General features: G+C 38.2%; 1 protein-coding gene across 1 annotated transcript in view; it reads left to right on the forward strand.

The window, feature by feature from the left end:
* Nucleotides 1-6,973: 6,973 nt before the first annotated feature.
* GRM1 (glutamate metabotropic receptor 1) overlaps nt 6,974-24,128 on the forward strand; it is a 227,535-nt gene continuing 210,380 nt past the window's right edge. Inside the window, exon 1 of the mRNA XM_075924377.1 lies at nt 6,974-7,860. Coding sequence (XP_075780492.1) covers nt 7,098-7,860 — 763 coding nt within the window. The 5' untranslated portion in view covers nt 6,974-7,097. The remainder of the gene's footprint in view (nt 7,861-24,128) is intronic.

Consider the following 24,128-nt stretch of genomic DNA (forward strand, 5'->3'; position numbering starts at 1 on the left):
TACCTGCTCTGCTCCTAAAGCATTGCAGATACACATTGCTCCCTCCTGTGGTCTGTGAGTAAATGCTCAGTTCAGCTCTTACGGACATAGTTTTTTTGTTGCTGTTAAGGGTTGTTATCTAAGGATGCTATTGAATCCCTGGCTCCTGGTAGAAGGCCAAACAGCAGCTATGACCAACAGTATTTTTTTCCCATCAACATTTTGCAGAAACATTTCAAACTTTTTTTCTCAGATGCAAATTTTATCATTATTATCTATGCCTCTGTAGTGGATTACTGCAATGAGTTTATATAGGACTACCCTTGAAAACCACTGGGAAATTTCAGCTAATGGAGAAGAAAACGGCCTATTTATATCACAGTGTTTCACACTGATTCTTCATAGATTTTACCGACTTCCACTGAATTTCTGTATTCAATTTCTGGTCCGAGTTTTGATCTTTGTAGTTGGATCATCTATACCTTAGAGACCTTCTCTGTCTCTGCATATTTCAACCTTGCAGGTGAGTTCAGCTGTGCTGCTGATGCTGACAGCCACTGGATTTTTTTGTTGGTTGGGTGTTAGGCATTCTAAATGGAGGAATCCTCAAATCTGAAATTGGAGGGCACTTGACTCTGAAATTAATTTTCCTCTTTAGCCTGACATAGCTTGAGTTTGTTCACACTTGACCAGAATATTAAACTCTTTATTTCAGCTTTTTCTGAAGAGATTATATCAGGGGGAAGTTAGATGACCTTGTTTAACTGTTAAGTTCTATCATCTTTAGGTGATTTGCATTCAGTTGATTTATGGTAAGTATGTATTGTATTATAATGATTGTGTCATATAAGCACAGAAAAGGTTTGAAACCCCATTTAGAACCAGGTATCACCTCACTTGTCATACACTATTAAGAATTGTTGCATTTACAGTTAAATCCTCCAAATTCTGTATACAGGCAGTCCCCAGGTTACATGGATCCGACTTACATCGGATCCCGACTTACAAACGGGGTGAGGCAACCCCGCACTAGCTGCTTCTCCCCAGCAGACCAGGGAGATGCAAAGCTAGTGTCCCCCCTTCCCCCCCAGCAGACCAGGGAGACGCGGAGCAGCTTTTCTCAGCAGACACTTCAGCTTGAGAATAAAGGACTGAGGGAAGTGAGGTGTGGGAGAATAAAACTGAGCTCTGGAGAAATGTTTGGCTAGAGTTTCCCCTACAATATGTACCAGTTCCGACGTACATACAAATTCAACTTAAGAACAAACCTACAGTCCCTATCTTGTACGTAACCCGGGGACTGCCTGTACTGAAACAGACCAGTTCTTATTTGCAAAATTTTACAGTTAAGGTTCCAGCTTTTGTGACAAGTGGCATGCGACTCAGGAAAGTGAAGACTAGCCTTTTGGATATGACATGGTGTGCCTCAATCAAAAATAGATTATAGGATGCCTTCCCTTTCACTGTGGGGAAAGCCCCATGGCACACTGTGTTCCATTCTCTCATCTCACATTCTGCATGAAGAAATTCCATTCACTTGTTCTTTTTCTCTCACATGGTTATAAAACACTTAAAGAAGGCAGAAGAGTATTTCTAATTTCTCTTAGAAATGTTTCAGAAACTTAAAATATTGGTTAATATTGACAGTAATTCCAGTTGGAGACTGAAACTACTGAAAACATGGGTGAATCATTATTTTATGGACTCCACAGCCCATAGAAAGTGGCAAAAAAAAAAAATTCCACAAGAAGTTCCTCCCTGCTGGATTTGTCATTGCTTTGGATCTCATACTTATCTGACAGTTGTTTCACAACTAGATAGACAGCTCCTCACTGACTGAATCTCTGAGGAGGTATATGTGCTTTGCTTATTTTAGAAAGTATATGGAATTTCGTATGCTCATGGAATATATTCACAATATCCTGATTTTTTACAAGACTAAGACGATGTCTAATGGATAGGAATAACATCTTTCAACCTTTTGGGAGGTCTTTGTGGAAAGACAAGTTTAAAAGATGGATCTGTCAAAAATGAACTGTTTGGAAGAGAATGTATTAGTTCCAAGTAGCGGGTGCTTCTAGTCTCTCAAAAGCAAACTATAGGCTTTCTGTGGAACCAATCACTTTTATTATAAAATGTGTTATGTTAGCAAGTAATGTGACCTGAGTTAACAATTCAAGACCATTTGATTGAGAGATGGGACAAAGTCCTGTAGCCTATGTAGTTTTTTATAATGAAAACTATATAAGTCTTTGCTTTATTGAAGGGGAAAAGAAGATTATTGCACATATTAAATATATTTGGATTTAATTATTACAATCCCTGTTTTGTAGGAAAGCATCGTGTCTGCTTGATATAAGCTGAGGAAAAGCCTTGGTTTATATACAATTGGAGGATCTACTAGAAGGAAATATCTAGAAAGATTATCTTCTAGCATATGTATTCTCCAGTTGTCTTATGTAAATAATAAGGGGGAAATGGGGTGGCCAGAATAAAGATGGACACATAATGACTAGAATGGGTTCTAATGGATCCAGGATATCTGCAACACAAATAAACAATCCTCTGAGGGAAAAGTTTTAGCAGAACTGCTCTACCCAGCTAAGCTCCAAAGCTCACTGATGATTTCTCTGGAGAATACACACAACTGGGACACAGAATCTGACATATCTTATAGTGGGAGAAAGAGAGGAGGAGCTGCATGCTGGCAAATGGCATACAAGTTAATCACATCAAAGCTCCTCTTGCTTCAGCATCTCTCCCTCCAAGCCAGGTATATCATAAGTCAATACCTCCCCCTCTCTGCCCCAACAACTCTGCTTCCCAATAGAGCTGTTGAGAAATTTTGCAACAGTAAATTTTGTCCTGAGAAAATTTGGTTTCATTGAATTCAAAAAGTTCAGCAAAAAATGTTGACTTCAACACAATTTTTCTTTGAAATCAAAGTAAAAAAGGAGCATTCTGATAAAAGCAACACGTCCGTTTGACCTTTTCAGAATGGAACATTTTGATTTTTTCTCCTTTGAAATGAATTTTTCTTTCAATTTTTTTCACATTTTATACTATGTAGCATAAAAATAAAAGTCAAAACTGGAGTAAAACTTTTTCAAGTTCATTAAAATTAAACATTTTGATCAACCCCATGTTTTTTTCCTCACCTCTCAGAAACATTGTATAGGAGTTTTGTTGTTGCTTTCTTCCCATTTTGGAATGTAAAATATAAATTAAAAATCACAGACTATCACAAAATGGAAAATCCAGATCTGGCACAACTCCATTCACAATATGTCTACTCTGTCTTACATGCCTCATTCCACTTCCTTGGTCAGCATCCATGCCCCTCTGCAATGCTAGGCAGTCCTATTCAGCTCCTCTCCTCAGGCGGCTATATGGTATCAAGAAACAATGATGGTATCTGAAGAGTGGAGATTGAGGGGAGCCAGAGACGTATGTGACCAGTGATGAAGGAAGGAGAGTCATTCAAATGTGGTGAGTTTATGAGAGGAGAGGCTTCTGGTTATAGTAACTAGGTGGAAGGATCCAGGGTTGTGTGGAAGGACTGGGGTGAGAAAAAGTACAGAACCTCTGTGCTTAGCCATTAGCACTAGAAGAGTTTACCAGAGCTGCTGTCTTTTTTTGCCCTTGAAAACTCAAATGCCATTTCTTCTGAAAGCCTAGATCTCTCTTCCTCCAACCCTCCATAGCCCCATCTCTTCCACATGCCTGAACCTGGCCCTGTTTCCCACCCATCCTCTCTGCTGACCAGCCCACCTCCCTACTATTCTGTACTGCTTAGTGCTGGTGAGTTAGGAAGTCAGGCTGGTAGCATCAGAGAACAGGACTGGGTGATGGGACTTGACAGTTCTGTTGGCTAATCTTGGCAAGATCTGGGTTATCCTGAATTAGAGGAATAAATATTTGTATAAGGTTCAGGCATGGTCCGTGTCTGAAATATTGCCACTGTGAATGTCTGGGTAAAGTTTAAAAACAACGAATAGTCTAGCAGCACCATGTAGATGGTATCATGAGCTTTTTTGGGTACAACCCATTTTTTGGCATTTATGGGGTCTCTGATTGTTCAGCTGGAGGAACCCAAAGGAGAGTTGAGAAGAACAGGGCAACATTTTGTTTGTTTGTTTGTTTGTTTGTGTGACGAGATAATGAATGATAGTAGCTGAAAGTCAGAAAAATGACAACCCTCTACCTAAAACAAAAGACAGAACTATGTAGCACTTTAAAGACTAACAAGATGGTTTATTAGGTGATGAGCTTTCGTGGGCCAGACCCACTTCCTCAGATCAATATATGGAAGAAAATCGGCACAACCATATATACCAAAGTGATACAATAAAAAAAAAAGTGAACGCATGTGAAATTGACAAATCAAATTTTAGAACAGAGTGGGGGTGAGGGGGAAAGGTAATTTTCTGTGAGGTAGTGACATAGGGGTGATAATAGGGGAAGTTTCTGTGAGGTAATGACATTGGGGTGATAGTTGGGAAAGCTTAAGCTCACAGAAACTTCCCCATTATCACCCATAATGTAGAGTGAATGTATATATACGCTTCCCCTATTATCACCCATAATGTAGAGAGTGAATGTATATATACACTTGTATGTGCACACACATGGGTACACATAAATACCTGGAAGGGAGAGCAGCCTATGTCTCAAAGATTCTGCCAGTCCTTAGCTTATTTCCTTCTAATTTGGTAACACAGTATATAATCAGTTATGATGGTAAAAGTGTGTACCAAGATTTGTTGTGGTTGCATTTTTAATAAAAATTCTATTAGGTCTTTAATAATGAACATGCCTCACAAATATATACACAACATACTACATAATCAGCTGTGCCAATGGAAACAGAGCAAATATTACACAGGAAAAAGAAACTAGTGAAACACATTCAGTAGTTAAATACTTGTCCTTGTCTTTTTTTAAAAGCAGGACACAGTCCAACCTCCACAGACTACAGAGTTCCCAGAAGGCTGTGTGTTCTAACTTTAACTTCCACATAGTAAACGAAAACACCCCAGACTCCTGGTGGTGATGCAAGCAAGCCATCTGAATTATGATTATTCGGTCTGGCATTATTTTAATCTGACTTCGACGTGCTTGATTTACATTCATCTTGACCTGAAAACTCTAACCACAATTTCTTTCTCTTCACATCTGATTTATCTTGTTCCCCTAGTTGTTATTTCAGCTGCGGGCATTAAGAAACCTTCCTAAGGAGTCAGACTTGCACATTTATCTATATCAAATACATTGGAATCAGGTTCCTCCCCTCCCTTCCAAGCATCATACTCTGTTTTTATTTGTTGGTGTGACAAGGAGGTAATGAATGACTGTAGCTGTAATCAGATAAAACACAACCCTCCATCTAGGCATTTTTCTGGGTTATATTTCTTTTTTTTTCTTTTCTTTCCTTCTTTCTTTTTGATAACCAGGCAATAACTAAAGAAATTAAGAAGGGGGAGAAATGACTGATCTTTATGTATGAGATAATGGATGAGCCTTGAATGACCTGTTTTTTTTTCTTGCGGTAAAACAGCGTTGAAGAAAGAGGGCACTAGCGTACAGCCCATCTCCTCCCATCTGACTGTCTTAGTGCTAAAGCGCCTGTTAGCAGGAGAGCTGCCAATGACTGCTTTGCCCAAGGAAGGAGCGAACTGTCTCCCTGGTTCAGGTACGTCTTAAGTTTAATCTTACCAATAGCCCAAGATTTCGGCTCTAACGCTGCAGACGAAAAGACCGAGACAAAAGACACTCAGACGACACCTACCAGGTCTGGCTGGCTGCCGGGCCAGTTAGAGACGCCTCTTGTGTGAGGCTACAGGACCAGGAGGGAGAACCGGGACTGGTGACTCTTCAGAGCATCTCCCGCTCCCTTGGTCCCCCAACCCCCTCTCTGCATCTGGAGAGAGCCGAGGGGCGAAGCCCTGGCTTGCTGCTCAAGAGACCTCCCCGCTCCCGGACCTCATCCAGGCACTCGAAGCCGTTCGGGAGGGATGGGCTGCTGCAAGTGGGGGGTTGTCTGCGTGTGTGTGGCGTGGGGAGAGGTCGGGGCAGCGTGCGAGGGGGGACCTGGGTTGCGGTGGCCTCCACAAAGGCCGAGAAGCGGAGAAGTTTAGGGGGAAGCGCTTCGCATTGTCTGGGAGCCGCCGTGGCAGGAGGGACAGGGACAGGGCGGGCTGCAGACGGGTCTGGCTCTCCGCTGCGCTGTCCTGGGTTCTGAACGCGGAGCCATCCTTGCCTTGCCGCGGCCGGCCGGAGTCGCTCCTCCTGCCTCCCTCTCGCCGCCGATCACCTTTACCCCCCATTAGACTACTTCGGCGGTAACCGCCTGACTCGGCACTTCTGGGTGCCCCAAGTCTGCAGGCAAGGCAGGCGTGCCAAGAAAGCACAGCACTACTTGGGCTGCGGTTGCCTTAGTAACTAATATGTATTTTCCCCGGCTTTCAGATTTGTGTCTCTTGTTGATTCTCCCACCCCCTTAAATACAGAAAAGTTAATCTGAGCAGGAATGGGGTTTTTTTTTTGTGACCTTTAAATGATATTTTCCTTCACTGGAACGGCGGATCTCACCCTCTCTTTCTCTCTGACAGTGGATTGTATACACAGCCAAATTCTGTTTTTAAATGGTAACGAGGGAAGTCAGACCTCCCTCTCCTTTCTGATATGGCCACCACTGAAACCATGATGAGATGTTTATTTGATTAACGGGCTAACAAAAGTTTTAAAACTTGTCAGCTGTTTTGTCATTCGTTTAAAAGGTACTGGCAACAACCTCCTTGTCTTAAAGACACACGTGTCTATCTATATTTCCACTTGGAACTTACATTTGAGAACCTGTTCTGATGCAAACTGAACACAAAATAATTATTTCTCCAAATCCCTGTAATATGAAATGATTGTATTGATTGTTGCTCTGACAGTTTCTTCTGACAAATGTGTTTTATTTCTCCTTTCTGTTTCAATAGGATACAGCTCAGTACTACCATGACTCCTTTTGCACCTTAGAGCCATTTGTTTCAGGCTATGCTGCAATGGGATTTGGAGCCACTTGAGAAGTGACAGCTGAGAGACTGGTATTTCCTTCATGTCCTTCAACAATGTGCAGACAGGAGGAGCCCATGAAGTTTGTAACCTGCATTTGGATGACATCCTGTAACAAAATGATTGGAGTGGTGCTGGTCTTTTTCCCTGCTATCTTCCTGGAGATGGATCTCCTCCCCAAAAACACTGGCAGGAAGCTGCTGCTATCAGGGGCTTCTGCACAGCGCTCGGTTGCCAGAATGGATGGGGATGTCATTATAGGTGCCCTCTTCTCAGTCCATCACCAACCACCTGCTGAGAAAGTGCCAGAGAGGAAGTGTGGGGAGATCAGAGAGCAATATGGCATCCAGAGAGTAGAAGCCATGTTTCACACTTTGGATAAAATTAACTCAGACCCAGTCCTGCTGCCCAACATCACACTGGGCAGTGAAATCAGAGATTCCTGCTGGCACTCTTCAGTAGCACTAGAGCAGAGCATTGAGTTTATAAGAGACTCCCTGATCTCCATCAGAGATGAGAAAGATGCACTCAGTCGATGTGTGCCTGACTCCCTACCCCAACATCAGAGCAGGATCAAAAAACCCATTGCTGGAGTGATTGGTCCAGGCTCTAGCTCTGTTGCTATCCAAGTTCAAAACCTGCTCCAGCTCTTTGACATCCCTCAGATCGCTTATTCTGCAACGAGCATTGACCTGAGCGACAAAACATTATACAAATACTTCTTGAGGGTGGTCCCATCTGACACTCTGCAAGCAAGGGCCATGCTTGACATAGTCAAACGCTACAATTGGACCTATGTATCCGCAGTCCACACAGAAGGTAAGTGTGGAAAAAGCAGTGCACTTAGAACTAGGTTAATCAATTTTCCTTCCTACCCCTTTGAGCTGTACTTTCCCCCAAACCTAGGAATCCAGTGACAAACTGTAATGACACTGCATGGTGTGCTACATGGGTTTGTCAATTACCTGCATCTACATTGCACCCGTAGCTCGAAATAATCTACTCAATATAGCTTATTTCAAAATTTGGCACTATCTACACAGCACTTATTTCAAAATAAATTTATATTCTGTAACATCCCTTACGCCTCGTGGAATGAGGTTTACAGGGATGTCAGAGTAGTGAGCCTGTTATATTTTGAAATAATGGGCATGCTCAAAAGACGCAGAATAGCTCCGGTATCCTGAAATAGCGCTGCAGTGTAGATGTAGCCTAACTGACTCATGTAAAGGAATGTTTTCCACTAGATAGTCAGTACTTGACTCCAAATTTGAACTATTAGATTGTGGTAACCTATCTACTAGCATATTTCCCAAGTCAAGTCAGCTCCACTCCAGGGATACCAATAGCAATTGTTTTTTCTTACTTATCTAGCTTGCTAGAAAGAAGGAAAATAATTTGGTCTCCCCTCTTCTACTTCTCCCCATACTCACCCTCAATCACTGTGGGATCTGAAAAATGTTTCTCTTCAGCCAGGGAAGTTAGTGCTAGATAAACTGTTAGGCAGTATCCCAACATGTGTTGACATGACAGACTGGATGTAATTCAGTAGACTTTATTTAATGTCAGAAGGAAAGCACTGGCAAAATTAGATATACCCGACCAAGATTTTTAGGTTTGAGCCTGTCCCTTTTACATTTCATACATGGAAGGATTCCTGTTTCTTGCAATTTTAGTCTTGTCACTCGTTTCTAATTTAAAAGGTAATTGATGTAAGACTCTAGAGCTGAAGTTAATAATGGTATAAACATCATTCTAAAAGAGAAAATTCCAGCCAGCTCTGTAATGAAGTGTACAGATTTTCTGTGAGACAAAACCTGTAGTGTTGTTTAGTTTTTATTCAAGTAGAATAATCACTGATGCCAGTGAGAGTTTTGCCTAAGTAGTAATTGAGTCAAAATCAAACAAGTGCTTCAGGATTTAGCATGATATCTGTTCTGTATTAATAGTATAAATTAATTTATTGGACTATACACAGAGGCATTGCTCTAATATATTTTACACAAATGTTTCCTAGTGAAGTAAATGTATAGAGGACAGTGCTATTTGACAGGCATGTAGTTCTAATATTCAGTAAAGTGCTACTACTCTATGAACAGAAATAAAAATATTACTATATGGAGAGCATTTTTATTCAATCAGTTTAATTTACTTTAAACTAATAAGTGAAGGAATTGTGACATCACACTATTTAAAACTGGAAGCACTGGTTAATAGATAGACCATCATTTCTGTCAAATACCACCACATTTATATTATCAGCTAAATTATACAAAAGGAAAGCCTTTTCAATACGTTATTGTTGACTTTGCTGCAGTAAACTCATGCCACTGAACACAGAATTTACAAACTAAATTACCAACCTGATTTTTTTCATTGCAGCACATAGGTTAATACATTTATTCAAGAACATCCAGATGTAAATCTGATTTATGATTCCCTTTAAATTAATGTACTAAATATGTAACTTTTGCTCATAGGTCTGGTCAAATGTAAAATGTTCAAAACATGTATTACCAACATGAAAGAAAGAAATCATCAATAAGACTTGCAAATGTCACATTCAAAAGTGATTTGGATTAACCTGGACATATGAAACATGAAAGTGCTGCAATTTTGAAAAATGTTAGAGAAGAGAACAATGACCTGACATTTGCAGTTCATTTTGTGCCCTGTCACAGATAAAAAAAAAAACCTGATGTACAGGATGGAATCTGAGATACTAAAAATCTTGAATGCTGGTAGACATGATTATATTTTGTGATAGATCAGAGTGAAAATACACAGTAAGGAGCAGCTCCTCAACTGGTGTAAGTTGTCATAGCTACATTAATTTCAGTGGAGCGATACCAGTTTACGCCATTGGTAGATCTGCCCTTGAGGGAGCTATTCTACTTCCATGTGCATATGTAATTCCCATTAACATTATTGGGAGTTTTCTTTCCTCTTGGGTAGAAAATAGCTTATTATTGTTATTTGTTATGTTAGTATTTAAAAAAAAATTATATGAGAGACTTTTCATGGTAGCAATTTCACTCATATGTGAGAACTTTTAATTAGCTATCCATTTTTAAAATACCTTATTTACTGATAAGGGGGTGCTTGTTGCTGGATATTTTTCTGATATCCAGGATGATACTTTTAGAAATATTGAACTAATTCTGTTTCACAGCATGATAAATGTTCTCCAGCATCAAGGGATCAATTTTGTATTACTCAGCTGTCATCATTTTCTTTTTCTCTCTTTTTTGTTTTGCTCTTTCATACAGAAACGTGCACACACACACACTGCCTCTAAAGATTGTCTGTAAAGACAATTAAATTAATGGAGATTGCCTATCTCCTAGAACTGGAAGGGACCCCTTGCAAGGTCATTGAGTCCAGTCCCCTGCCTTCACAGCAGGACCAAGTACCATCCCTGACAATTTTTGCCTCAAATGGCCTCTGCAAGGATTGAACTCACAACCCTGGGTTTGGTAAGCCAATGCTCAAACTACTGAGCTATCCCTCCCCCCAATTAAATTACAAATTATACTTAGTAGCACTAGTACATATTTGTTGGGTTATTTTCCAAAAGAGCTATGGAGCAGCAATTTATACAGTATGAAAATCCTCACTCACTCACCCTTTTAAGGTAAAATTACTGCTCAGGAACAATGTTTTTACTTATATTTGCCTATATTTACTAATATTTGCTTCCTCTGGTAATGAAGGGGTAAATAATGTTCAGAACCACATTTCCATCCCCCTCCCCAGAGCTGCACCATAATCTATACTATTCTTGCCATATGTACCATATATGCAACCCCTGTGCACACCATGCTTGAGGAGATTGTGGGTTGTGGCATAGTGTCTTGGAACCACCCTCTACGTAGGACTCTGAAAAGTGTACACATTTCTTACAAAATGCACAGGCAGTATGAGTGCAAACATCCATCAGACTTATTTTCCAGAGAGCTTCTGACATAAGTAGACCATTCTTGCTATTTGGTCAACCATTCACTTTCCATGTCAAATCAATCTTTGGCCCCTCAACCCCCTCAGATCATTATAGAATCTGGCCACAAGAAAATGAAATTAGATCACCAATTCATTTGACATAAGCATTAACTGGCTGTTCGAGAGCAGGTTCTTTGGGTAGAAGTGACCTAGTCTGGATTCAATAGGTATCCTAGAAATCAGAGTCTCCATAGTCTCTCTCTGATATGCTAAGCCACTCTACTGAAATTCCTATTCCCTGACATGTTACCTTCAGACATAGCTGCCTAGAACAGTTCAGATGCCTATAAACAATGTCATTGTGCACATATTATTCTATCTTTTAATAACGATCAGAAATAAATGCCAAATGAAGTTTGTGAACTATACGCAGAAATGTATTAACTATATAAAATGTCTTCTAACTATTTTATCACATCTGGTATATAGTGACAATGAGGACTAGCAAAGCAATCCAGTTTGTAGATGGTCTTTTTGGTAGTCCATGAGAGCACATTCTTCTGTTCATTGAACACATAGAGGTTTACTCTCCCACAGAGTACAGGATATATGCACCTTCTGTTAGTTATAATGATATTTTTCTGTACAAAATACCTGCACATTCATGGGAGATAGATCTCTCGAAGATATGGATTATCTGACTTTTGCAACACTGTTTTCAGGAATACATAAATATTGTACAAAGGTACAAATTACTATAATATTAGTTCTAACAGTTGATTTCAAAGGGCTATATAATTCCACTGGAAAAATAACTTAGTAGTAAAACTGACAAACAAGGCTAGCCAGTCAAGAAAAGGGCAAGTAATTTTGCTTGATTATGTGTCTCAGATGAACACACCTGCACATCAGGAAAATAACACATCTGCCTATGCAAATTTGTATAGCCATATAATAGATGCAAAGCATTTTCAAGGCTATTTTTTCAAGGAACCTTCAGTGTACAGATTTTTTTATTTTAATGTGCACATGCATCCTCTTAGCTTTTAGGGCTGATTCAGAAAAACATTTCTATTCCAAAGTGTATTTAAGAACATGCTTAACATTAAATATACGCAGGTCAAGAAGAATGTTTGTGACATTGGAGATGGTTCAGAGAAGGTACCACAAAAATGATTAAAGAAATGGAAAACATGACTTAAAGTGAGAAACTCACAGAGTTCAATCTATTTACCTTAACCAAGAGAAGGTTAAGGGATAACATCATAACAGTCTTTGGCTACCTATGGGTAGCAGGAAGTTGATCATACAGGGCTCTTCTATCTAATGGGGGAAAATGTGTAAGAAGATCCAATGGGTGAAAGTTGAATTTAGACAAATTTAGACTGGAAGTAAGGCACATATATTTAATCATGAGGATAATTATTGGAACAACGTACCAAGGATTGTGGCGGAATCTTCCTTGAACAGTTCTTCTAAACCAGTGGTTTTCAATTTATACTTTCAACTTAGACCATATTAAGATTTTCAAAGAGGGTCCCCACCTTCAAAATTTTTTAGTGGTTCATAAATGAAAAAAGATTGAAAATCACGGTTCTAAAAGCATTCTGTAGTTCAAACAGGAATTAATTCAGGGAAGTTCAGTGATCCCTTTCAGCTTTATAGTCTATAAGGCTCAATATTAACTAATTAAATATTTGTCATGATTATACAGGGTTTTTTTAAGTTCAAAGAAGAGAATGTGGGCTTTTAGCTTCATTTCTGTTTTTTGTTTTTTGTTTTTACTTTGTGGCCATAACTGTTACATGTTCTCCACAGTGGGGATTCACAAAAACTCAAACCTACAACCACAACCAGTTACTAGTAAAAGGGTGGAAGCTGTATCACTCTGGACTTTTCAAAGGGTAACATTCTTTCGGCATGTATAATAAACTTGAGAGTAGAGAACTCATTATGATAGTTTGGAAGGGTTAGAACAGTGGCTCTCAACCTTTCCAGATGACTGTACACCTTTCAAGAGTCTGATTTATCCTGTGTTACTTCCAAGTTTCACCTCACATAAAAACGACTTGCTTACAAAATCAGGCACAAAAATACAAGTGTCAGAATACACTATTACTGAAAAAGTGTTTTATGTTGTCGTTACCATATAATTATAAAATAAATCAATTTGAATATAAATCTTGTACTTACATTTCAGTGCACAGCATATAGAGCAGGATAAACAAATAAAATTTTTTAGTTTGTACTGACTTTACTAGTGTTTTTTTATGAAGTTTGTTATAAAACTAGGAAATTATCTAGAGGAATAGATGTACCCCTGGAAGATCTCTGTCTGCCCAGAGGAGTACATATACCCCTGGCTGAGAGCCACTGGGCTACAAAATAGCTTGCAGTTTAAAGATATTACACTGTTTGGAATGATGGGTTAAGAAGCACCTTTAGATCTTTATCAGAGGGGTAGCCGTGTTAGTCTGAATCTGAATAAACAACGAGAAATCCTGTGGCACCTTATAGACTAACAGATTTATTGGAGCATAAGCTTTTGTGGGCAAAGACCCACTTCATCAGATGCATGTCTTTACTTTAGATCTTTATATTTAATGAAGAGGAACTTCATTTCTGTTAAATGCACAAAGGCAGTAAATACTGGAAATGGAGAATGGAATTTGTTAAACCAAACTATGATAAATGTAAACATTGTGTTGCTCAAAAATTATTCAGAAACAATTCTTAATTTCTGCTTCCTGGAGCTACTTATTTACAATTCACAATATAACTGATCACATGGTATGTTTGGTGGAGTGCCACTTCCTTAATGTGAGAATTATGGATTTGTAATAGTGAAAATGGCAATTCCAGTACAGCCACTCCCCAACTTACGAACACACTGACTTATGACCATCCGTACTTACAACCAACCTCCCATTAACTCCATTACAATATTTTCGAGTTGAGAACAATGTACGTCAAGATTTTTGAACAGCACGGGCAGTGCATTTAAGGGTATTTCCAACTTACGACCAAATCGAGTTACGACCAGGTGTTCGGAACATAACCTGTTTGTAAGTTGGGGACTGCCTATACAAATTAATTAACTTTTCAGAATTTCCAAATAGTTTCATGAGTATATGTTAGTGATTATAAGAACATTGGCAAATGATAAATAGTATAGCCTAACTAAGAGCAGTGATTTGTATCTGAGAGGTACTCACAAATATATTCACCAAGCTATTTTTTCACTATCCAACCAGCTTCACTAAACATCATATGGGATCTCTGAAGTCTGGTGGTAGGGGAGAAGAAGCAGAGAAATTCAATGTATATTTTGTCAAAATCAAATTTAAGGACAGAAACAAATGGAAAAACAAGTGGTGATTGGAATTTTTTTGCATTGCCCACACTAATATTTTTTAAAAAAGTGGTGAGCAAATTATTTACATTGATTGATGTTGACAAAAATCTTGCTTGTGAGAAATAGAGTAGATAAGTTGTTCAGGAGAACTTTCTTCTTGAAAATACATGAACTTACAGTGTTATTACATTCACAAAGAATCAAGCTTTTTCAGCTTCATAAATGGCAGTCTCATGAGTTATATCAGCTCTACAGACTCATCTAACGTCCACACCTGCCATTTCAGCAATACTCCTAGGTTTCACATTTATGAGTTGGCACACTGGGTTCATTTGTGCCAGTTGCTTCTATTTTTCTCTGTGATCCTCCTGCTTTTTGATTTATACAGCCCACAGTCCCAGTATGCCACAGCAGATTTTCTGAGTTAATAAAACATTATTTTAAAACCAATTCAAAAGAGCTGATTTTTTCAAACAAGCTATATGAAAATGTCTTTAAAATGTTGTTTTGAACATAGAATTCTTAACACAAAAGCAATTGTGTCTTGTTTTCTCAGTCAGAAAAAACGAAGGCCATGGAAAATTTAGGTATCCGACTATATATGGTAACTTCCATTAAGAAAGGTATTTTAGGATACTGTAAGGCTTAGGGGATTGACAGTTTTAACAGAATATAGGTATGTTCCCATCTAGATCATTGATTCAGACACAGACTAGGGCATCATCAGTGATGGAAAGTCATTTTTCATGCTGGCTGTCGAATGAGAAATGATTTGTGGGCTCAGTATATATTTTCTAGTTGACAGGTGTTCACAACACAAAAGCCATCCTCACAGATGGCACTAATTAACATCCTGGCTGGCAGTCTCAGCCGAAAGGGTAGCAATTGACTCAACACAGACACTTAACTATAGTACCTTTTCTCTGCTAGAGCTGGTCCCTTCATGTCAGGGTTGGGGCACACTGTTAGAACAGAGCAGGGAAGTTCGCAAAGCCATCAACAAGGCTGTATCTGTCCCATGATGATATAGATGTTCCTTTATAGATATGTCATTAACACTAAAATTAACTTAAAGTTTACTTTATTTTTTAAATATTAATGTTTTCCCAGAAGGGTGTACACCCAAGAAGAATTAACACATATACAAATAGAGATACACTATATACATCTAGGGCCCAAACTGACTGTTAAAATAAGTGGGAGCATTTCCATAGATTTCAGCGGAGTTGCAGTCATTGACATCAGTGGTGTTATTTCCACTCCAATTCATCTGATGACATTGATTTAGCCCATGAAAGCTCTTGATACTATATATTTTGGTTAGTCTCTAACATGCCACAGAATTACTCATTGTTTTTGAAGTTATAGACTAACATGGCTACCCCTCTGAGATCAGTGGTGTATGTGATCCTAATTCTTGTCTACATCATGCAAGCACTCTATGTGGACTCATCAATACAGGGCTTCAGTGAAGTAAAGAAAGCTCCATGCAGGCAGAGGTCTCTGCCATGAAGAATTAGTTGCAAGATTGGGGTTATTGGTTGGAATCTTGTCCTTGTTAGAAAGACAGATAGAGACATATAGTTGACAAATAGCATGGAAGCAGAAAGCCAAACACAGATGACTTTCTTAGTAACTGGTATTTCTTTTATTATCATATAAAACTATCTCTGATCGAAATTTCAGTCTCCAAGCAGATGACTCAACACGCATATAGAAAGGCAATACAATACACTACAGTATTTAATATGTGCCCTCATTTTTCCTTACTGATGGTAACTACAAATTATGTGTATCCTAATAATACGACATACAAAACTAATAGATATTTGCCGTGCTTTGTGACATTTGGGGAGCCTTTTTGTGAAGTGAAGAGCACTGTGTAGCACAAGCTGTCTATTTGTCTGTGAGTTGTCACTGGCTGCCTGGCTTGCCTCCGTCAAAAACACAGTATGACATGCCTTTCATTTCACTGAAAGCCATCCCACATGTTACACAATACTGTGGCCCTCTGACTGAGCAATTTTCATTTGTTATTGTGCTCTCATGCATGTTTTTAAAACAACTGATTAGCCTAAAGAATACTTGTAGTTTATTAATAACCGGTGAGGAATTATAGTGACATTAATTATTAGGGACCTGATTCTGGATTCTTTATGTATCCAAAAGTGCCTATGAAATCAGTGTAGTGTTTCTGTGATCGGCACTTTAGAAATATTGATAACTAAAATAGATAAGATGCAAGTTCATATCTGAAGGGAATAAAATTATCTAGAGCACGTCACAAGTGATAGATATTGGGCCTGATATAATGCTCATAGATGACAACTGAAAGACTCCCATTGACTTCAGTGGGGATTGAATTGGGTCCAACATTCATATCATGTATTGGTCTATTGTATTCTGAGGCTAAGATTCCTCAAACAGCATAACAGATAAACAGGATGGCCTTCACTGATGGATTTTTCAATTAAATTGATCTCACTGTTCTCTGAAAGTGGTGTGAAGTTACATATAAGCAAAGAATATTGTATTTAACTACATATTTGATGGTGTTCCCACACACAATTTATTCCACATAAGTAAATTATCCAGTAAATTTTACCCTTTGTCTTTCTTGCAAATTGTTTGCAAACAGATTTTGATTTTTATAATTGTCTTCACTATTTGCAGTTTTTTTGACAAGTGATTTACATTCTTATCAGTATGTGCATGTACAAAAGAACAATTCTGCAAAAATGAATGAAAGCAAAAATTCACCTTGGTGTCAAAAAGTGTCATAAATTTGGTTGAAATGACAGTTTTTAAAAATTTGACTGAATGTTCATTAATACCAAATTTTTAGTGTTTAACAAGGCTGAACCCAGTATGCACGTGCCTATATACACTAGTGTGTAATAGTATGTGAACAACCGTCATGCAGCAAGGCCGGGCCGTGGCAGCCCAGCCGGGGAAGCCTATGTTTAGACCTGGTCTAACCTAGAAAATTAAGTTAGTTTAACTATGTTGGTCAGGGATGTGAACTTTTCCCACCCATGTATGTTGTTAAGCTGACCTAAGTCTTTGTGAGACAGCACTAAGTCAATGGAAGAATTCTTCCATTGACCTAGCTACCAACTTTCAAAGGCCATGTCTACACTACAGATAAGTTCAAAGCAGCCACAGTCAATTTTCCGGGGTTCAAATAAGTGGGTCTGGTAAAGACATGCTAATTCAAAGTAAGAGGTGTTTCCATTGATGCTAGTAGTCCTGCTTCTACAAGGAATAAGGAAAGTTGAAGGGAGAGTGTGCCCCCTTCGACTTCCTGCAGTGTGAATGGGGCCAAAATTCAAGTTAAGATACTTTGACTTAAGCTATGCAATTAACGTAAATGAAGGTGTGTATCTTAACTTGGACTTTTCTCCTAGTGTGGACCAGGGGAAAGAGATTGATTACCTACCCCAATGGGAGAACCCCTCCCATTGGTATAGATAGTGTCTACTGAAGTGTTACAGTGGCATAGCTGCAGTGGAACCATTGTAGTGTTTTGTGTATAAACAATCCCTAAGTCAAATGCACCTTCCCAGGGGAGAATGTTTGACTAGAGTAAAATTGGACAAGAACATCTGTCTGAAAGCATCTTTTGGAGGACAATAGCATGTCAGTTAAGCTTCAGTTCTGAGTGTAGGATTATGCTAAGCCTGCAATTGATTATGTATTTCCCTTTGGTGGACTCCACATGTGTGAATTTGAAATCAAGACTGGGTACTTAATGTAGTGATTTTTCTAAAAGCACATCATGACCCAGAAAGTCCTTATTTTATTCTTCTATGGGAAAAACAAACTAAAGCAGTCTCCACAATACAATTAGTGTCTACTGTTAGGTTAACTTTAAATGTTAATTTTTAAATCAAATGTTTACTATGATATATGTAGAAAGTTGCTATGATTTACGTTGCTAGAAAGCACAATATATTTCTGATACAAGCTGGTCAGGATTTTTCAACTGAAGAAAATTTAGATGAAAACAAAGAAAAAAGATATTTGTTTCTAAATTTTCCATGGAAAATGAGGATTTTGGGGTGGAAACTTGAATACTGAAATTTTTCAGCCAAAAACCAAAGTATTAATATAATATATGGACATATACCTATCTCATAGAACTGGAAGGAACCTTGAGATCATAGAGTCCAGCCCCTGTCCTCATGGCAGGACCAAGTACCATCCCAAGTAATTCCATTTGGAAATGCTGTCATGTTTCCTCATCGAAGTTGTGGTTTTGATGTCTCATGCTCCCATTCCTCTCTATAGGCTAGACTTTCTGGTCAGACTGCTTTGTTGCCTTCCCTCTTGGAGTGTGGAAATGGTGCATCGTGAGAGTCACTGACTGTGGTACATTATGGAAGATGTAGTCGGTCCAGCGAGCCCAGTCTATGGAGGAGAATGGGGACATGAGGCAACTAAACAGCAAGTGCCATGAGGCACTTTTTCCAGATGGAAATATTTTGTGTTTTGGCTTAAATGTTTTGGTTTTTGTACAAAATATTTTGATTTTTGGGTTGTCAGTTTTTCAACAAAGTATCAACATTTTCTATGGAAAGAAAACACTATTGTGAAAAAAACTGTATAATAAACCCCCCATATTTTCATTAAAATGGGTTTGGTAGAAAAAATTGTGGCCAGACCTATTTCTACTACAGATCATGTGACTGATGGGAGTAAGGCTTATTTTAGGATAGTATAATATAGTTTACAGTGTGCAGTGTGTATTGGAAATTTGAAGTAGCCCGATCTATTGTGCTTCACAGCATGTTGATGTCATATGGAAGTTCACATGACCAAATGATCACCACAGCTAGAATTAGTCTGTTTTGATTATAATTTTTATGCAATATTTTGTTAGCTTTCAATAATCAGTATGAGTAACAGTTCCTATAACTCCATTGATTCAAGTATAGTAACAAAGGACATATAAACACTGAACTGTACCTTAAGGATTGCTTTAAAATATTCAGACTTCTGAGTATTAAGTTACTAATGTTGACTTTACCTATATATTCTTGTTCTTACCCTTCATTATTTCATCTATTGTTCTCCTTCTCTCCTCATTTTATCTATGCCTCTTATTGGCTTGGGTCACTTTCCCTGGTGGTTGCATCCTTGTCCAGTTTTTCCTCTGAGAACCATGATTGTGCAGTAGGCATTTATCATTGTGGCTACATGCCAGATGCTTTAATCTTTCTAATGGAGAGAAAACAGAAAGGAAGAAGAAAGTTTATGAAGGGGGGGAGTAAGTAGTATCTTTTTTTTCCACGTTACCCCTAGCCTGATAACCAGTGTTTTTTCTTCCAGAACTTTTTGTGTTGATTACACAATATTTCAAGAAAAGAGAAAGTATCCTAAAGTTCTGTCTGCTAATGATATAGTGTGTTTAAAAAATTAAAATCAGCATTGACATTGTTAATATGACACCCATTCTGTTAGAGGTGAGCTGCAGCAATGAGGGTTATATATCTGAGATCCCATGGTAATCATGTATGGTAGGTCTCATTTTTTAATAAAGAATAAAATTGATATTTCGTACAGTATCAGAGTTGAGTCTGTACTGACATTTGTAAGATTGTTGTACAGGAAGATTAGTTTCAGTAATAAACTCAGACAACAACTAACCACAGGTTTTGCTTCATGTGTATTCTTTCACTCGATATAACACATGCACAATGGAGTATTTTTCAATGTTTGTATTTTCCACTCCATTTAAGTTTTACACTAAATTTGTTCTGATCATAACATAAACAATGGCTTATGTAACTGAAGAAAGCGATAAGCAGAATGGAAAGATTCATCTATGTCATTCTCATAGTATCACTGATTATGATATCACTTTGTACTCAGGATGATATAATGTGTCTGAAAGCACATGCTAAATAAAGTAAACATTATGGGAGAAAAATGAAAACTGGAACATGTAGCAAGTGCCTTTTTCCTTGATCTAACAGTTTTGCAGGAATAATTTCATACAAGTATTTTGCTGGACTACAGTATAGATATTTGTAAACATGCATTGAAGCTGACCATAGAAAACCTCATATACTGATATTTTTCAAGTGGACTTAAGCATAGGACCAATCTAAAAGCATCATATATATGCTACTTTGGCTATCTTCTTATGTAACAGGAATATTAATATGCTCTAGGCAATGTTGAATAGATTCTTTGATTGAAAATATGATGTCCCTGTCACATCTATTTATCTCTCTTATAGTGAGCCAAGATATATGTGATTGGATGAAAGTGATAATTAAATGATAGATTTCATGATCCTAAGGAAAGAAAGGAGTGAGAGCTGCAAAATATATAAAATGGATTTCAAAACAGCAGATATTAGAACACTCTGAGAACTGGTAGGTAAGGTACCATAAGAAGAAAATGTAATGGATAAATTAGTGCAGGAGATCAGGCAGTTTCTCAAGGAGACAATATTAAAGGCATAACTGGAAATTATCCCAGTGCAAAAGAAAGATAAGAAAAATAATAAGTGGCCAATATGGCTCCACCAGGAACTCTTTAATTACCTGAAAATCAAAATACAAATCCTACAAAAAGTGGAAATCAGGACAAATTGTTAAGGAGTTCAAAAGAATAGCACAAGTATGCAAGGACAATTTTAGAAAGATTAAGATACAAAAATAATTGTACCTAGCAAGGGACATGAAAGGCAGTAGGAAAAGGTTCTTTACATTAAAAGGAAGGAAAGTGTTGACCCTCCACTCACTGGGAAGGCATGCTAAATAATTGATGACATCAAGAAGCCTAAGATATTTAATGCCTATTATGATTCAGTCCTTATTCAAAAAAATTGTGCCAGATGCTTAACACAATTAATATTAACAATAAAGAAGAAGGAACACAAGCCAATATAGAGAAAGAACAGGTTAAAGAATATTTAGAGGTTTTCAAGTCAGCTGAGCCTAGATTATTTAAGGTACTAACTTAAGCAATCTCAGAAGCAATAACCAGTATCTTGGGAGCACATAAGAACTGATGAGGTCCTAGGGAACTGGAGTAGAGTGAACCTATGTACAAAAAGGACTCAGAAAATTATAGATTAGTCAGTGTAACTCAGATACCTGGGAAGATACTGGAACAATTTTTTTGAGCAATCAAATTGTAAGTGACAAGAGGATAACAGACTTATAAGAAATAGCCATAATGGATTTCTCAAGAACAAATCATGCCATGGTAATCTATAGGATTAGAATTCAAAATGAGTTTGAAAAACTGGAGAGTTGGTCTGATGCTGGTAAGGTGAAGATCAATAAAAGCAAGTTCAAAGTACTTCAGTTAGGAAGGAAAAAAAAATTCATGAAGCAAAGGTCCATCGTACTTATTAGCCAGGATGAGTAGGAATAGTGTCCCTAACCTCTGTCTGTCAGGCTGGAAATGGATGAAAGGAGCGGGATCACTTGATGATTCCCTGCTCTCTTCTCTCCCCCTGGGGCATCTGGCATTGGCCACTGTTGGAAGACAGGATACGGGGCTAGGTGGACCTTTGGTCTGACCCAGTATGGCTGTTATTATGTTCTTACATAATGGAAACAACTTCAAGCTAGAGGGTGCTGTAGCCTCCCTCCCAGATCCCTAGTACCAACACTTCTGATTATTCTGGATTGTATTACATTCTGAAGTATATTAACAGAAGTGTGGTATGTACAACATGGGAAGTAATTGCCCTGCCCTACTTAGAACTGATGTGCCCTCAGTACGAGCACTGTGTCCAGTTCTTGGCTCCACACTTTTAGAAAGATGTGAACAAATTGTAGAGTCAAGACAAGCTACAAAATGATAAAAGATTTAGAAAATGTGACCTATGAGGAAACATTAAAAAAAATCACCGAGTGCAAGAAGACTGAGGAATGTAGGGAAATACAATAACACTCTTTGAATATGTGATGGGCTGCTATAAAGAGAATGCTGATCAACTGTTGTCCATGTCCCCTGAAGGCAGGAGAAGAAGTAATGGGCTTTAATCAGTAACAAAGGGAATTTAAATTAGATATCAAGAAAAACTTTCTAATTATAAAGGTAGCTAAGTTCTGTAATAGCTTCCAAGGGAATCCCCATCATTGGATGTTTTCAGGAACAGGTTATACAAACACTTGTCAGGAATGGTCTAGGTATATTTTCTTCTGTCTCAGCCTGGCCGGCGAGGGAGGGGAGAGCTGGACTAGATGGCCTCAGGAGGTCCCTTCTAACCTTACATTTGTATGATTCTTTTCTGTGCTTTTTTAGCTTCTCTCCTCATGGTAAACCACACCGACACTGACTGATGTATTTTCGGCAACTTTAATTTCAGGGCTGTTAAATGAATGCTGTCTATTGCAATAGATCTCAAACTTTTCCATACAATGATCTCACATTACAAAAGTGAAAGTTTTGGGGTTGCTTCTCCCTCTCCCAACAACTAGCCATAAGGAAAAGCAACTGTTCACGACCCTCCCTTGGAGCTGTTTATGCTCCCCTGGTTGGGAAGCTACATTTCTATTGTTTTTACTTCAATAATGAATGTGAGGGAGTCAGTGAGGTTATTTCCACCTACTCTTCCCCTGCTGTTAATGAAACATATTTTTAAAATGTAATTGCTTATTTGTGTTTCATTATTTGTTGCTGTTAGTTACAGAACATTGAACTTAATCAATAAATAATTATTCACCTAATGGGCTGAAGGATGTCTGAGTCGCCCAAAGTATTACTGTTTGCATGTGTAGGAGGAGAAGGTTTGTGAAAAGTTCAGTTATATTTTATTTATACTATATATATATATATCTTTCCCCCCCCCCCCAAAATACTGGTCCACTCAGTTTGTAAGCACCTAAAAGATAGTAGAGTTATAGGAAACAGCAAGCAGGAATTTGCCAAGGCAAATCATGCCAAACCAACCTAATTTCATTCTTTGACAGTGTTACTAACCTAGTGGATGGGAAGTACACGTGAGATAGCTTGATTTTAGTAAGGCTTTTGGCACTCTCCCACATGAGCAAACTAGGGAAATTTGTTCTAGATTAAGTTATTATAAGGTAAGTGCACAAATGACTAAAATCCCCTACTCAAAGAGTAGTTATTAAGGGTTCTGTGAAACTGAGAGAGTGTATCTAGTAGTGTACTAAGGGGATCAGTCCAAAATCCAGTACTATTTAGTATTTTCATTAATGACTTGGTAATGGAATGGAAAGTATCTAAAAAAAAATTGCAGGTAACACTGACTGGGAAGGGTTGCAAGTGCTTTGGAGGACAGGATTAGCATTCAAGACCATCTTGACAAATTGGAGAATTGGTTTGAAATCAACAAGATGGAATTCAAGACAGAATAGTGATGACAACTACTTTGGAAGGAAAAACCAAATGCAGTAATATAGTGTAAGGAACAATGAGCTAAGCAGTACTTCTGCTGAAAAGGGGTTATTGTAGATCACAAATGGAGTGGAAGTCAACAGTGTAGTACAGTTGCAAAAGAAGACTAATATCAGTTTGTGTGTACTAACAGGAGTGCTGTACGTAGGACACAGGAAGTAACTGACCTGTTCTACTCAGCACAAGTGAGACCTCAGTGGGAGAAGTATGTCTAATTCTGAATGCTGTGCTTTGGGAAAGTTGTGGAAAAATTGGGGAGAGTCCTGAGAAGAGTAACAAAAATAATAAAAGGGTTAGAAAATCTGTCCAAAAAACTACGAGGAAAGGTTAAAAAAACCCACTGGGCATGCTTAGTTATGAGAAGAGAACACTGAGGGTGTGTCTAGACTACAGGTTTTTTTTA

This window comes from Pelodiscus sinensis, chromosome 3, assembly GCF_049634645.1.
Source record: "Pelodiscus sinensis isolate JC-2024 chromosome 3, ASM4963464v1, whole genome shotgun sequence".
Classification (NCBI taxonomy): Eukaryota; Metazoa; Chordata; order Testudines; family Trionychidae; genus Pelodiscus; species Pelodiscus sinensis.